Below are 15,473 nucleotides of genomic sequence, written 5' to 3' on the forward strand. Positions count from 1 at the left end.
TCGTTACGATGAGCTGCAGCTTTCAGAGCGGCCGTTTCCCGGTGCGCAACTTGAAACTGTGGAGCTGAGGCGGTATTAAGAAACACTAACGGGTTTTTTCTTAGCGGTGAACTTAGTGGCGTGGAACAGCGAAATCTTTTCGGACCAAGGTGGAATTGTAGGAGCAGAACAGTGGTCTTCGGGGCAGCATCAACAAGCAGCAGCTCCGTCTGGGCGCGAGATGAAAGCTGCTCTTCGCAGAGGTCGGGGTGCGTTCCACGTAGGTGCGCGAGCCGCCACGGCGCTCGGTGAGCCAGCACAGGCACACGGCGCTGGCTTTTATTGCAAGAACAGGAAGTGAACTGTACATATTTTAACGTCAAGTTTGCCCGCGTGCGGTCTGAGATGGCGAAGAAATGAGAGGATTCCCAACACGTGGCGTCGGCAACGCGTCCGAAAGAGCAAAACATGGAACCAGCCGCAGTCCACCACGTAGATGGCTCTTGTAATGTGTTATGGGTCCATTTCTCCTGGAATAGTTTGAACCGAAGCAGTTTCTCTGTTTTGGAGATTTTGTAGTTAATTTTAATTTTAGCTATTGTTTGGAAAAAGATGGGCTGTCTGTGTAGATATGAAGTATAGTTTTTCCATAAAACAGAAGTTTATTTTGTATTAAAAATACCACTGTACTTGTTTTACACCATTTGTATACACGTGGTGATATTAATGCCGAACTGTAAAATTCAGGAATTAAAATGTGACCCTGTAATTCCATAATGACTGCTTTGCTTTGGTTTGTTGTACATGGTAAGTTTTAAACGTGCTCATTCCCTAATATCCTTTAAGAACAGCTATCGTGCAGTCGTAGAAGTGACTCTGTAGTTCGAGGACACACTGCAGCTCCCAAGCCTGGCTCTGACGGACAGCAGCTCACGGAGCAGACCTGGGCATGGCAGCACTGCCCCCTCAGCCCTGGACACGAAGGACCCGAGGAACTCCTCTCCTCACTGGTAAAGGCGTAGCTGGAGCACTGCTGGTTGTGTTCCTGCTGACACCCGTCTCTTTTTCTTCTCGAGTCTTCCCTCCATCAGTAAAGATGATTAACCACCTCCAGTGCTACTCAAGCATTGCGCAGTACGTGCCTTTACTAACCTAAGGCTGAAAACCTGTTAGCTGGCCCGCGGACCCAGGCTGTCCTGATGCTCTCTGAACAGCTACCCGAGGCAGCTCCGCTCAGGCTCTGAAGTGTTCGTGCTCGCTCAGTGCTCCCCACCACACCAGCTCTCTCCTCAACTAATGTCAGGAGCTTAAGAAATACTTCAGACCAACGTGAGTCTTTTTCCAACAGCAAAAACAGTAACCTCATCAACTTGTACAGCTACAGGACAACTGCACAAAGGGGCGTTAAAGCTGTGCTGCTCTGTCTCTCCTCAGATCCCTGCAGACAGCAGCGGGCAGCACGTGGATGTCACCCTGCCCCGAGGCGTCGCCCACAGCTGCTTCCCACTGGGGGCAGCACGGATCCTGCTGGGGGGCAGCCAAGCCCTCCGCTGGGGCCCTTCCACCACCAATCCTTTAGGAAAAGCAAAGAACATCTGCCAACGTGTTACCAGTTATAAATGCTATTTTAATAAAAGCTTAATGGAACTCGAAGCCGTTGGGTTGTTTCTTTTAATGCCACGCCAGGTGACGGCGTGCTCGCCACACCTCCACAGCTTCATCTGAAGTCTGACAAAGACAAACTGGTAAAGGATTTGCTTGAACGCTTTGGAACTAAATTGGTCTCGTGATGTTCCCAGCCCAGAGCAGTGATTTATTTCTGATACTTCAATGGAAAGAACCGAATTCTATGATTTTTAGAAAACATAGCTTCAAGTTATCCAAATCTACCTGCTCTTATCGTTCGGTCTCACTTTAACAGAGACGTACTTCCTTTTGTTGTATCTGTGAGTGTCTGAGGCTGCTGCACTGCCTCACTGCTGAGTACACTCCAGAGAAAAGCAGTGAGTTTCCAGCAATGTGGAAAATGTTTTCAATGTATTTCAGCATAACTTCAGATATTTCATACAAAGTACTGAATTACTTGTCTGAAAGTTCTATAAAAACAAGTGTAAGATACATGAAAACAAATCTGTTCCGTTACTGGTTGTATAATTTATTCTAAAAGATGCCTATGTTCTTGAGCCCTGTGATGAGCTTCTCAAAATTACTGCTTATTAATAACTTCTTCTTTCAGTTTCTTTGCGAGCACTTTCCTCTTCTGCAGTAATTTTTGCTTTTCTTCTGAAACTTCCTACAAAAAAAAAATAGGAAAAAAATGCTGCAACAAACAAACTGCGTGACTTCCCAACACGTACCGTGGCTCCTGATGCTAACTGCTGCCCGTGAGCAGTTAAGGTGAGCAGAGACCTTATTTATTTTCACATCAATGCTTATCAGACCTATCTGTAACCGCTGCTGTAACTCATATTAGCCATAAGAACCATCAACAGAAGGCAGAAGCTCCTTTCTTTATTTCCAGTGACGTGTGACCCATACTGACAGGACCTCACCCTGCCACAGGATGCCTCCTGTTACGTAGTTGCTTTCTTTGGTGTAGCTGCCTCTTTTTCCCATATGACATCTTCTATCACACCCATCGTGCAAGGATTTCTGTCATCATATCACTTTCTGTATGCTGAAGAGCGTATCAGTCAATTCATGGACAAGTCATTTCCTTGATTTTATCTCCCTGCACTGCCCAGAACGCTGTGTGTTTTATGCACAGCATTTGCCTAACAGACTGAAAAGCAGCACGGGCCTTTTTTAATTCTGTCCTGTGCCTGATGGAGGCAGGATTTGACACAAAAGGGACTCCGTTGTTATCACTGGTGTTTATCCTTGCACTGAGAACTTACAGTTACCACCAAAGGTTTCACTTCTTGCACTATGCTTGCAAAAACAAAACCCTCTTCAGGAGAGATTTGCTTATTGCCCAGGTTGAAAGGTCAGCTGCTGTGGCAAACACTTCAGTCATTATTTCAGATGGAACTGGGTTTGGTCGTGACAGGATGAGCTGCTGAAACAGCAAGCATGCTGCAACCCAACCAGCTGCTGCTGCATTTCAGTTCCTACCGACCACAGCAATGGGATGAGGATCTCTCGAGGACACAGCCACGACTAAATCTTTTTTCTGAAATGCAGAACAGAGCTCCCCGTGCCCTGGATGCGTGTCTGAACAGAGAACACTCTTTGTAGCAACCAACCAACCTTGTTGGAAGGCTGATCACACTGACATGTGGGACAAAAACATCTTCAAGAATAGAGTAACTATCACTTGTAGCTCTATTCCCTTTCTTATAATTCTAACTCCTCCACAAGTATTTTCTTGTATTGGAGGCAACTGGATAGACAACAGCAGTATCCCTCCCTCAGAATGCCTTGTCTTTCTTAATTGCATCACTTCTATCCCAGCAGCTGATTCGTTAACCGAGGATTTATATGTTTGAAAAAGGAGCAAAACACTCCAAGATCAAAAGAACTAAGCAAGTTTTTCTATGTAAAAGAGGACTTTGCAAAATACTTTTTTTCCCCCTGTTTTAGCTGGAAAAAAATGTCCCAGGGATTTAAGGGAGCCCAAAGTTGGCCAAAGATTAAAAATGGCAGTGCTCCGACAGCTCATAACCTTAATCAAGTGGGTTTGCAATACAGAGGTAAAATGCTAACTTAACTGTTGAAGCTTTTTGCTGGTACTCCTCTGCAAAAACAGTGACTTGAAAACAGCTCTGCTTCCACCACTTGCTCCTTCAATCCTGCTGCCATACTCAACAACACCTTCACTGAAACATCTGTCTGCTATGAAGTGGGATCGCTTTAAATATCGGAACCCTTTACCTCTTTAGGAGATGATTCCTTCTCCTTCTGGTCTGTGTTTGCTGGTGGTATTATATTGTTTCTTGATTCTTTCTTTGCAGCTATCAACATATCTCGTTTTTTCTTAAGGTAGTCCTCACGCTGCTTCAGCTGCTGCTCTTCAAGTTCGGATGTATTCTGCACATTTTCAGAGAACATTTGGAAAGAAATTCATGCTGTGTGTATTATGTATTCCTGAAACAAAAGCCTCTGCATCATCTTTGCCTCTAAACTTAGCAGCTTCTTCTCAGAAACTGTATGGGAGCTGTTGAATCACGGCCTGAACCACTGATGGATCACCTGAGGTGAGCAGTGAGTCAGCTGCAGGAGCACAGGTGAAGGCAGTGCACTGTGTGACCAGAAGGGGTGGAGTCTGGCTGCACCTCTCCCAGACCCCATTTAAGGGCTGACCACCACTGGGGAAGGATCTTTTTCTGGAGATTGCTCCTTTAGAGATTTTTTGCTGTGATTCTGGTGAGTATGCCATCTCTTTTTGGTTATTCCTTTCCACCATGATATTCTTTTCTCATTATACATCTTGGCTACCATGCTATTTGAGTGGCTTATTCTCTTAACTATGTATCTGTTAGCTGCACAGAAGCCAAGTTAAATTTTCAAGCCACGACGGTCTTAGTAAGAAATTATCACAGAGTTAAAGGCTGAATGCTAAGTTCTAGAATTCTACTCTTAAAAATGGAGCACTGATCTGAGCCTTATGCAAATTAAAGTGCTAAACACCATCAGCAGTGCTTTCATGAAAAAAATGTACTGTAATAATCAAAAAAATATGGTTATAAATGTAATACAGCTTCCTATCACTCTAGTTTAGGGGGCAGGGGTCATTGTTGGTTGTTTCAAACTTACAAGTCCTTCTGCTGCAGCTTTCTGTGCTGCACTTTCTGCCTGTTTCCCAGCTGCTCTTTTCTTGATGTCTTCTTTCCCTTTCGTGGGCTGAGGGAAGCTTTCTGGGCCTTTCTGTAATGGGCGGACTGGTTTTAACTCTGCCGCTGCAGGTTTCCGAGATTCCTCTAAACAGCAATTTCACGTTAAAAAATAAAACAATAAAACAGTAACACATGAAACTAAAAATAAACCCAGTGTTCCTTCCAATGTCCGGATCTCTCCTCTGATGACATGGAAGACTCCCTTAAAGGGGAGGCACTTCCTCTGGTTTTTGTAAAACTTACCATCAAAAAACACTGGTAAGTGATATATTTGCACTGGGTAATGCTGTATATTAGAATAAGTACCCCAACTGCAATTATGAGTGACTGTGAAAAGCTTGGAATGTAATTTCATATTCAGTATTCCAGTGAGCACTTCATATCAAGACTGTACTTCTGCTCTCTGCCTTAATTAGGAGAGTAATTGGCAGCCTGCTGATTGCAGCGTGCTTCAGTCAGCTCCAGGTACTACACAGTGCCCACAGCCCCAGGTGGGCTGGCTGGGGGCTGCCAGGGGAGCTCTGGGCAGGGGGGCTCAAACAAGGCTCGGGTGACCCCTATGCCTTCCCTCCTCAATCAGCTCCCTCACCTTGCTGTTCTGCACAGCACCCTGCTTAGCTCTGGCTGTTTTTTTCTTGGACAAATGCTGCCTGTGTTGACAAATAAAAGCGATATTAAACCCTCTATCGGTTCCATATCTGCAGATACAAAGGGTAATTTTGCCTTGCAATCCCACAGAAGTCCACTGCATGTCTAAGATGGTGGCTGAGGCTAGAGCCAAAGTTTTCCAGTTCTTGGGCTGTAGAGCAGGCTATGTTTCCAGAATTATGCCAAGACTTCTCCTGAACTGACCTATGACTATTTCTGAGTAAGGTAAGTTGCTGCCCCTACTATATTTTTATTAAAAGTGGGAGTGTCTTTGAACTGTTTAAATAAGCCTGAAAATACTGCTCTCAATGCAAAAATACAGATAGTGCAACGAGAATTTCAGTGCATTCAGTCAGTTTGAGTGTACCTACGATCTCTGAGTTGCAATGTGTAACTGAATGTAGCTAATTACAATTCCACAGTGATGCACCATGGCTTTATTTCAGTAATGTTTGGAAATACTTGGCATGTGTATTATGAGCAGCTTCCTTGGCCTCTACTGGATAACTGTTCACTCAATTGTTTGTGGGTCTTTTTGTTGTGGGTTATTTGGGGGGTGAGGTTGCTGTTGCAAACACTTTTGAGGATCACCTGTGTGTGTGTGTGTGTGTGTGTGTGTATATATGCGTGTGTGTTGCACATTTAGTATTGAACTTTCTCATAAAATTACCTAATGATTTTGGAGTTTCTTCAGAACCACCAGCTCCCACAGTGGACTCCTTAACAGTTTCTCTTGGATCTCCTGGAAAACTGGTCACATCTTGTGGTTTGCATTTAGCACGTGCCTTAAATCAAAACAAACAAAACCAAGCATTACAATTCCTAACACCGCATTCCAGGCATTGAACTATTAATACACAGGAAACTCCTGACAACTCCTAATTAACCTCTGAAAAAGCTGGAAATCGACCAGAAAATGTCTATAGTGTTCATCAACCCTCTGATTCATGCTTTTCTGTTGAGTTAAACTGATGTACAGAGTATATTTGTATTACTTTTGTAGCCAGACGTCCTGCCAAAGCCTTCCAAATAAGTTCTGCATTATTAGACTTCTAAGGTCTGGTCCTGCACCTGAAAGGAAGCAGCAGAAGGCATCCCAAAATCAGTCATGCTAAGGCAACTTTAAACAGCATTTTCCACATGCCCTTTGCTACAGTTTTCTATAGATAGAAAGATTCAAGAATTCCACCTTTGAACAAGTAAAGCTGAAGTTATAAGGGTAAAGTTTTATCTTCATGAAATACGCAGCGAGTCTTCCAATAATTAAGTGGTTTGGCTGGCAGAATTACATAAACTGGGAAGTATGTCTTAAAGAACCACTAAATGGAGTTGGATGCTGTAAACCATAAAAGTGCAGTTCACAAGGTATTACAGCTCCACGCATGCATTTCAATTCCAAGAAGAAACAGTTCAGTGGCTAGGCTGAAGAATCCAAGACACTACTGTAACCTGGCTTGTTTACCATAAATATTGATATTCTCAGCTGGTCTATAAGGATAAGGATATCTTAAGATAAGCCTAGATAGAGCATCAGTTGTTAAGGTGAGCCAGAGATTCTAGGTTTTGTGAAACAGGTGACCTGATTCCTGGAATTATAACACAGGAAACAACATTTTTTCACCATTTTTCAACAGCATCAGACAATGGGAGAGGTTACTTTGGTGGAATTTCAGTAACATGACTATCATCTGCATGTGCCACAGGCTTTAACAAAGGAGTAAGACTGGAAATAAAGTAGAGACCTCTGAAGTAGTTACATTTGGTCTCCAGGTAGCTTCCTCTGTCAGCCAGACTAAAGGAACAGACAATGCTTTCTCTTTTCAGATTTACTAGGCACAACTTCCTATGAAGGAAAAGAAGAGAAAAGCAATTATGCTCCCTTTTAAACAGCCTACACTTTTTTGGTATATTTTAAACGTTTCCCTGTTGATGGGGAGATTTATTGCCACACTTTTACTGTAGGAACTACAGCCGTTGTAGTTACTGCTGCTTCCTCACAGAAGCCTTGCTCAGACTTGAATCTGTTTCTCAGCTGCTTAACAACTGGCAGTTCAGCCAGTCCCCACTTACATTCAGTTACCTGAGTGATGGTTTAACTTGGAAGGGATTTCTAGTTCCTGGTGATTAGGTTCTGGCAGCACTGGGTTGATTTAATGAATAACTACACTGTCTATGAAGCAATCGTTAACATTCCTGAAAGATTAGGAATGCTGCAGTCACTAAGAAGCTTACACTTTGAAGTTTCTTTGATCTTGACAAAATTAGTAATTCAGATGTTCTCTAAATCTGAAAGGCTGATACCCATTGCCAGAATCATACAATTCAGATACTAAAGGAGGAATATGCTCATGAGCTGCACCGAATGACTGGTGGATAATGGTATTATACATGGCACTGAAGTCAATGATACCATCAAGAAAAATGCAAACAACAGAACAGACCCTTCAAAATGAAGACCTTATTGACAGCTTTTATTTGCCTAGGGTTGTATTGATGCCTTGGAGTGGTACAGTTGATGCCTGGGACAAGAACATTAAAAGTATTTCCCAATCCTCAACATAAATCATCGAGAAAGATAAGACACTCACTTCTTCTGTCCTTCTCCTTTCTTGCTCTATTTCATATTCTTCCTTAGATTTCCTGTAACACAAAACACAAGTAAATAGTCAAGATATCTTTGGTATCAATGTAAACATAAATTTAGCACTGCTTAAATAGCTGGGGGCTATCAAATCAATTGCGGGATAATGTGAATGTGTTAAAGAGTCCAAAATACACAGCTCCCTCTGAAAGCAATGCCTCCTGTTTATTTCAACAGAAACCACAACACATATAATGTGCACACTATTCGATAGAGTAAGTTCTCAGCTACAAAACATTGTTTTTCCACACAATCACCAGCATTAGCTAAGCATTTTTATCAGCAACAAACCCCTCAAAATCTTCATGGCTGTCTAGAATGTGGCATGTCTTCCTGTTGCTGCCACCACTGCTGAAACACATCATCACACACCTCACTGTGCTAATATCTGCTGCCTAGTCTCCATATTCAGCATCAATGACTGTCAGTGAGTGTAACTTTTTCTGCATAAAGGAATGCAATAACACAACAATTCTTCAGCGTTAAGGCACCGTTCTGTCACAGAGCAACAACATGTAATGGAGTATTGGTGGTATGGTTCAACCTCTGCTGCCATACCACCAACATGGCCTCTGATATCACAGGCCAACATAAGAAAACAGGAGGCATTTCTTTTTGGAGCAGCTTGCATACTGTCATGACTTAAATGAAAATGCATTCTTGAAAGAGAGAATTATGATAAACCCAATTTCTTTTTTTACCTTAGAACCTCCCTGAGTATTTTCATTTCTTCTTGTTCAATTTCACTGAATACATCAGAACCCTCTGTCAAACAGTCAGGCAACACACCTATTAAAAAGAAAAAAAAAGTATGCGCTACTCTAAAGAAAGTTATTTTGTACTGCACTGGCATCAATCTTCAGCCAAAGATGAGAAATAAATCTTGTTCAGATAAAGGAGAGAAAGAAAAATATACCTAACTCTTCCTTACTGTAAACTGCTTACAAAAAGATTCTAAATCCTTAGCATCAAGTTGCTAGTAGCAAAAGGGCAAAAGTTTCTGAAATTAAAAAAAGCTTTGATATCTAAGGGTAAAACATAAGGTGTAGTCTGTATTGATCGTTATATGGTACTTCCTGCTGTATGGAAAATTCTGAGACACAGCCTGAACTCCTGAATGAACCCTGAAGGAAAGATCTGGGCAGCCCTGGGAGCACAGGTGAAGGTGATTCACCTGCATGACCAGAAGAGGTGGAGCCAGGCTGCACCCCTCTTAAACCTCATTCAAGGGCTGGCTGCCACTGAGGAAGGATTAAGAATTATTCTCTGAAATAAATATGCACACAGTAAGACAAAATAAAGTAACAGAACTGAAGACGAGGAAGAAAAGAGGAAGTAGACAGTTTCAGAAGCATCAACAGAGCAGTAGAGTTTGGTGCAAGAGATATTCTCTTCTTTACCAGAACTTATTTATTAGAATGACGAAGGCTGTAACTTCTGCTCTTTTAGATTTCTCATGTACATTGTGAACCACAGTAGGCATTACGGTCAGTATGCCACCACTGCTCTGCAAACAGTGCAATTCAGCTATCAGCTCTATCACTGTTCAGCAAGGCAGTTAACATTCAACAAAATTCTCTTACAAAAAATAGGCCAAGATTTGCACAGAATCAGACAGAATTCACAATCTGTTCTTTTAAAAAGGAAAACAGATTGCTGTGTCTGAGTATATAATCCTAGAACTAGATACTGAAATCCTGGTCCCAGTAAAAGCAGCTCAGTGTCTTCCCTTAACTTCAACTAAACCAGCATTCTGTTTTCATTTATGAATGGATTATGTAGTCCTACCAAAACAAAAAAAGCTTACATTTACTACCCCTTACCATTTCTTTCTTTCATGACTCTAATGGCTTGCAATTGCATTTCAATATTTTTCTGCACCATCATTTTTTTAAATAGTCTAAAATCTTCTGCTGCCAGTACTGTTTGCAAAATGGCCTGTGGGAGGGAAGACATACACAAGTTAATTAAACTACAGAACTCAAAACCTTCTCAGTTTGCTTGAAATTATATTAAAATCTAAATTCAGGGGAACTTGTTTTTAGTAACTATTTCAGTCTTCTATCTGTCTCCTTTTTCTAGCTATACAAGTTAAGCTTATAGGCAAGAAAAGAATTGGAAGGTTTAAGTCCTTGGATCATCACGGCCACAACATCATCACAAAATCTGGTGGGCTTCCCAGTGTAAGTTTACAACCATGATTTGTTGGATTTCTTGAACAAATCTCTAAGTTTGCACAAGGAATGTGCACTCTGACAAATCTTGGTGGAAGAGATATTTCAACAGAGCATAATTTACACTGGCAGGAGAAGCTCCCACTTAACAAAGGAAAATATACCTGTGAAGTGTGAGTCCTTGCAAGCGGAGATGAAAAAGCTTCTTGAAATTTCTCTTCAGTAATGCCAACTTCTGTAAGATAGCCTTCTAATAGTTTTTCAACCTGTAAGAAATATAAGCCTTAATCTCTAAGAGACTTTTCCCTAAGAATCATGTTTTTTCCCCATGACTGCATCTTCCTTCTTGCTGCCATTGTATTTTTTAAAACTCACAGGAAAATCACTGCAGTAATATAACTGATTTCTCTGATACTTCTGGCTTGCTTTCATAAGCTGTTCTAAATCAGCACTGATTTTTGATGCGGAAACTGGTTATAACATATACACTGAACCTCTCCAACTTCCAGGGACATCACCTCTCTACCCTTCCTCCAGACTTCTGGCTGATATTCCTCATCACTTATACTTTTTAATGAAAAGGACTCAGTGGTTCAGGACCTGACTCAGCAGTTCCCATACATGCATGCATTGATTTGTAAGTGTTTTCAGCGTGCTCCAAAAATATTCTGTATCTTATTCTGATACTTACTGATACAATAGGTTTACTGGTCTCATAAAGAAACAACACTTTTACATGTTTTCTAACATTGTGCTCTTGGCCATCTTAACTTTCCAGAACACATGAAGACTCTCCAGCTTATGAACACAGTTTTCTAGCTAGCAAATGTGCTAACATTAAGGAAGAAGAGATAACACTGTGTAAGAAAAAATAACATTTCTGTATATCTGGGGTTTAAGCATAAAAATGCATAGTTGACTATGACTCAAAGAATATCTAAATAACATTTATGGCATGCAACATTAGAAAATTCTAAATAAATATAACACAACTAGAAATTAATCTAAATGCTACTTTTACACTGCACATCACTTCTTAGAAATCCACCACAAATAGTGAACAACACTCACCAATGCCTGGTATTCCTGATAAATTTCTGTATAAGACAATTTGCTTTCTTCTTCATCATCAAAAACTGAAAAACAGACATCTGTGAGTTAGTGTTTTAAGTACTAGTACATTCAATACCAGGGCCACTCATTAATTTCTCCTTTAGAGTAACACTGACCTTTACAAGTTAATGCATTTAATCGTGTGACAAGATAAGACATGATCAACAATAACCTATGTTTTCACACATTCAGGCTAAGCCTTGTACTTTGGGTAATTTATTATAAGTCTCCTAACTTAATACTAGAAATACGTATCTTCACAACAGAAGTGATTTCTAAGCAAGCTGAGGATTCAGCAGATAGATGCATTCAAAAGAAAGATTTAATCTAAGAGCTACCAGCTGAACTTGCATAAGGCTGTTCTAATACAACAGATGACACGAGCCAGGTTATTTGTCTCTGCATACACTTAAATGAAGGACGTGCTAATGACTTGAACCTTTATTTTAAATGCTGTTCACTCAACGAGAAGCCAGTGTGATGCAGGAAGGAGAGATCCTGCTTGCAAAACAATTCAGAGAGAGCCCTAAAGAGGAGATCTGGTGCTGGTAATTTACCATTATTTGCTTAATTATATCTACCCTGGTCTAGACAAAAATGGGAACACATGCAGCAGAAGCCACTATTATTCATGTGGATTCACATTAACAACTCTAGACTGGAAAATACCAAGCTAACAGTCTCTATAACACAGAATAGAGGGAAGCAGCAGAAAGCAAGAGAAATGGAAAACTGGGGGTTTTACAATTTGCATTTTTATCGTGTCAGCAATGAACAGAAGTAATGTAAAACCTAGCAATTAAAGCAGAGCCTTAGAAATAAGACATCATCAATTCCCTTCAAGATTAGCCACTCCACGTTGGACAAGTCATTTTCCATTTGCATGCTTTGAAGTCACTTGAAGAACAGGAATTCTGCCTTACAAATTGGTGAATGGATGTGATTTTTTTTTCATATGACATCTGCAACAGAGATGGTATTTGTGTGACAGAATTAGTGCAACTCTCAAGAATTCAGAGTGACTTTTGGAAAGCATCATTTTCCAGCTGTGACAACACTGAGTTGGAACCTTGATAAGACGTGATGTAAGATGGCTGCTCCTAACAGCTAGCATCAATTTATTACAACCTACAGCAAATATAAACATCTAATCAAACAGTTTGGGCCCTCTAAATAACACAAAGAAGCATGCTTTTCAAGAGAGAGAATTTGGAAAGCCAACAATTGCTTTTGTTTCATTTCTCTGCATAGGAAAATGTTTTTTTTTTTTCATATTGTTTCATTAAAAAAAAAAAAAGACAGGCTTTAATAGTATGTAGCAACACATTCAGATGGTAGGAAATACTCATTCCACAAAAAAAAAAAAAAAAGAAGTAGTACTACTAAACCCACCCTCAAAATAAAATGCCAGTTTCTATGTTGACCACCACATGCATCTTCACCCTCTTGGGTTTAGTAATAACTGCCTCTTGTCTTCTGCATCTCCTTCCATCTGGGGATCTCTGTGATGGCCTATACAGGCCCTACCTTTGTCCTTAAGTCCCCGTTGCCTTCCAGCCCCTCCTGTCCCCTACCCCCTGAACACCCCAGGAGGGCTGGCAGAGGGACCTCACTGTGCCTGCCTGTGCCTCCAAGTCTTTCTCACACAGTTCCAGGACAACATGAAAAGCAGAATGGAAAGCTTCCACAAACTGCTCTGTTTTCAGAGTCTGAACAAAAAGGATGAAGCTAAATGCCAAAGCAAGCAAGCAAGGGTCAACATCACCTCTGTGTTAAGGAATACTGTGTTTGAATGGCAATCCTGGATTTTCTGAAGTCAGGTCTCCTAAATCATGTCACAATCCTTTTCCTTCAGGTTTTGGCTCTGAGTCTTTGGTCACTGAATGGGAAACACTGCATCAGGACGAGACAGGAGACCCAGGTATCCTCGGAGATAAACTTAGCATTTTCCTGCCAAAACTGAAAACCATTGCTAGCAAAACCCTCAAAACACAATGACAGCTAAGAGAAGTTTGAGTCTTCCCTGCTGGGACTGAGCTTCATCCCCAGGTGGAGTTGCAGTCATCTGCTTGTTCTTTTTGTACCCTCTCTCTATCCTTCAGTCTCCAATGTCACTGTCAAGATTCTCTACCTATAAGCAGTATTTCTGTGTACACCTTAGAATATCTGAGTAAAAGAGTAAAGCCCACACCCTTTAAGGCATATCCACAGACTGAATTTCAGTTTTGCAGCCACAGAAATGGAAATTAATGAAGCCATGAGTCAAGCCCCCAGAAAAAGGGATGAAGCAAACAATTAGTGATAGATGCAACAACAGTAGGATCACTTCTACTAAATGTAACGTGAAATAAATGTGCATAATTTAGTAATATGCAACTAAGTACGTAACATAATTGCATACCCATTACTAAGGCTCAAATTCTAGGTTTGAGGAATCAGAAATGGACAATTAATTGAAATGATGCTAATTTTTTTTCAGTCCAAAGGCTTTGAACATTATGAGAACAAAAGGAATTCTGTCCTGACAAAACACATCAGTTGCAGCAGTGAAATTTGCAAATGTATCGAAAGGAAAAGCAAACAGTGCACAACTGCAATTAGGAGTTAGCATTTTTTTCAGCTGTGCTTCTTAGCAACCCTAACGCTGCAGCAACACTTCCTCCACCTTTTCTTTTTTTCCTCAGTAGCTGATGGGTGTTGTCCAACGAAACCTCGGAAGATCACTTGCTCTCATTTCTCTGTTTTGCTGCTCTCATTTCTTACACAGCAACAAACTGGCAGGGGGGCATTATATAAGCCTGCTTCATGCTACATGGAAATGTACAGAGGTTCCATAAATCTTCTTACTGCCAGTAAATTCCACTCAACCTTCTAAGGAGAGATCATTGCTGCAGAGAGGGATAACGCACACTCTGATTCCAAAAACGAGAGGCAGCTCTCACCTCGCCGACTAGCCATCAAAATGCCTGAATGGCATGAAGTTTGGGCAGACATTGAGGCAAAATCTCGAGCCACTTTCTCCATTGCTTCCTCGTGGCAGACTCTGGTAACGTTACCCAGCCTTCTCATTGCCTGCTGGACCACAGAGAGGTGCGAGCGCCCACAGCGATCTTGCCTCAGAGGTCACCAAGGGCGGAAACAATCTCCAGATTCACAGCAGCCCTCGACACAGCCTTGTGCGAGGTGACTGCTACCAGGTTTTTGTTTTATAACACACCTTGAGCAGCACTAGGCGTTTTCCACATGCGTACTGACACCTGCTTAACAGAAGAGACGTTCTGGAGCACGCCCAGCCCTCCCGAGCTCACTGAGGCTTCGGGGTTTCAGCACAGCCCAGGGGGAAAGGACGGCCCGTCCAGCGAGCCTTCACCATGCCAGCTTTCTCAACCTCTCACCACTCACCGCAGCTGCTAACGCATCTCCGTTTCGCTTCAAAACGCCCCACTCTTAGGGCCGATTGGAATAAGAGATTACCTTAAGGGCGGCTGCTCCTCAGGCGCGGCCCAGCACAGGGCCACATCGGATCCCTCTGCACGCAAATACAGCTCCGATCCCTCCGCGCCGGGACGCGGCCCCACCTCAGCCCCGCTGCGGGGCCGCCCCGCCCGGCACCCCGGCTCGGAGAACCGCGACGGACGGCCGCGCCGCACCCGCCGCTCACCCTCGCACTTCTGCTCCATGAACTCCAGGACGGGGACGGACCAGGCGGGACCGCGCAGGAACCCGGCGATGCTGTCCACCACCCACTCCACGTCGCCCATCTCCTCCTCCTCCTCCTCCGCCGCCATGGCCGGGGCTGGGCCGCCCGGCGCGGGGGTCGGGGTCGGGCGGGGAGGGAGCGCGCGTTGCCGCGGCAACCGGCGTCACGGGGCCGCCATGCGCTCAGCGGAGCGGAGCGGGGCCGGTGGGAGGAGACGGGCCGGGGCCGGGGCGGAGGGCTGCCCCGTGGCCTTGCCCGTAATCAGATCATGGCTTTAGAGGAGGGGCGGTCATCCGCCACAAATGCGGCGGCATTAAAAGATAGAGTGGAAACGAGGCCTGCTGTGAGGTCACCGCCTCGTGCGGTAAAGGAGCTGCGTGCTG

General features: G+C 42.8%; 1 protein-coding gene across 1 annotated transcript; it reads right to left on the reverse strand.

The window, feature by feature from the left end:
- Positions 1–1,979: 1,979 nt before the first annotated feature.
- Positions 1,980–15,259, reverse strand: CFAP36 (cilia and flagella associated protein 36). Its single transcript, XM_065739369.1, has 10 exons — positions 15,052–15,259; positions 11,349–11,413; positions 10,442–10,543; positions 9,927–10,041; positions 8,805–8,892; positions 8,051–8,102; positions 6,133–6,247; positions 4,735–4,898; positions 3,853–4,008; positions 1,980–2,272 (listed from the first exon to the last, which is right to left on the reverse strand). Exons 1-10 carry the CDS (start codon positions 15,176–15,178, stop codon positions 2,186–2,188), a joined length of 1,071 nt encoding a protein of 356 aa, XP_065595441.1. The 5' UTR covers positions 15,179–15,259; the 3' UTR covers positions 1,980–2,185.
- Between the last annotated feature and the right edge of the window lie 214 nt (positions 15,260–15,473).

This window comes from Cyrtonyx montezumae, unplaced genomic scaffold (assembly GCF_038088225.1).
Source record: "Cyrtonyx montezumae isolate F1298 unplaced genomic scaffold, pur_monq_1.0 scaffold_24, whole genome shotgun sequence".
Classification (NCBI taxonomy): domain Eukaryota; kingdom Metazoa; phylum Chordata; class Aves; order Galliformes; family Odontophoridae; genus Cyrtonyx; species Cyrtonyx montezumae.

What these genes read in the sequence shown, in the direction of transcription:
- CFAP36 (XM_065739369.1), bottom strand. Translation starts at nt 15,178, where the DNA reads ATGGCGGCGGAGGAGGAGGAGGAGGAGATGGGCGACGTGGAGTGGGTG. An exon ending in AGTCATGAAAGAAAGAAATG is followed by an intron (nt 8,893 to 9,926) that starts GTAAGGGGTAGT and finishes TCTTTTTAATAG; the next exon opens with GTGTGTTGCCTGACTGTTTG. An exon ending in AAAGGAGAAGGACAGAAGAA is followed by an intron (nt 6,248 to 8,050) that starts GTGAGTGTCTTA and finishes TTTTGATTTAAG; the next exon opens with GCACGTGCTAAATGCAAACC.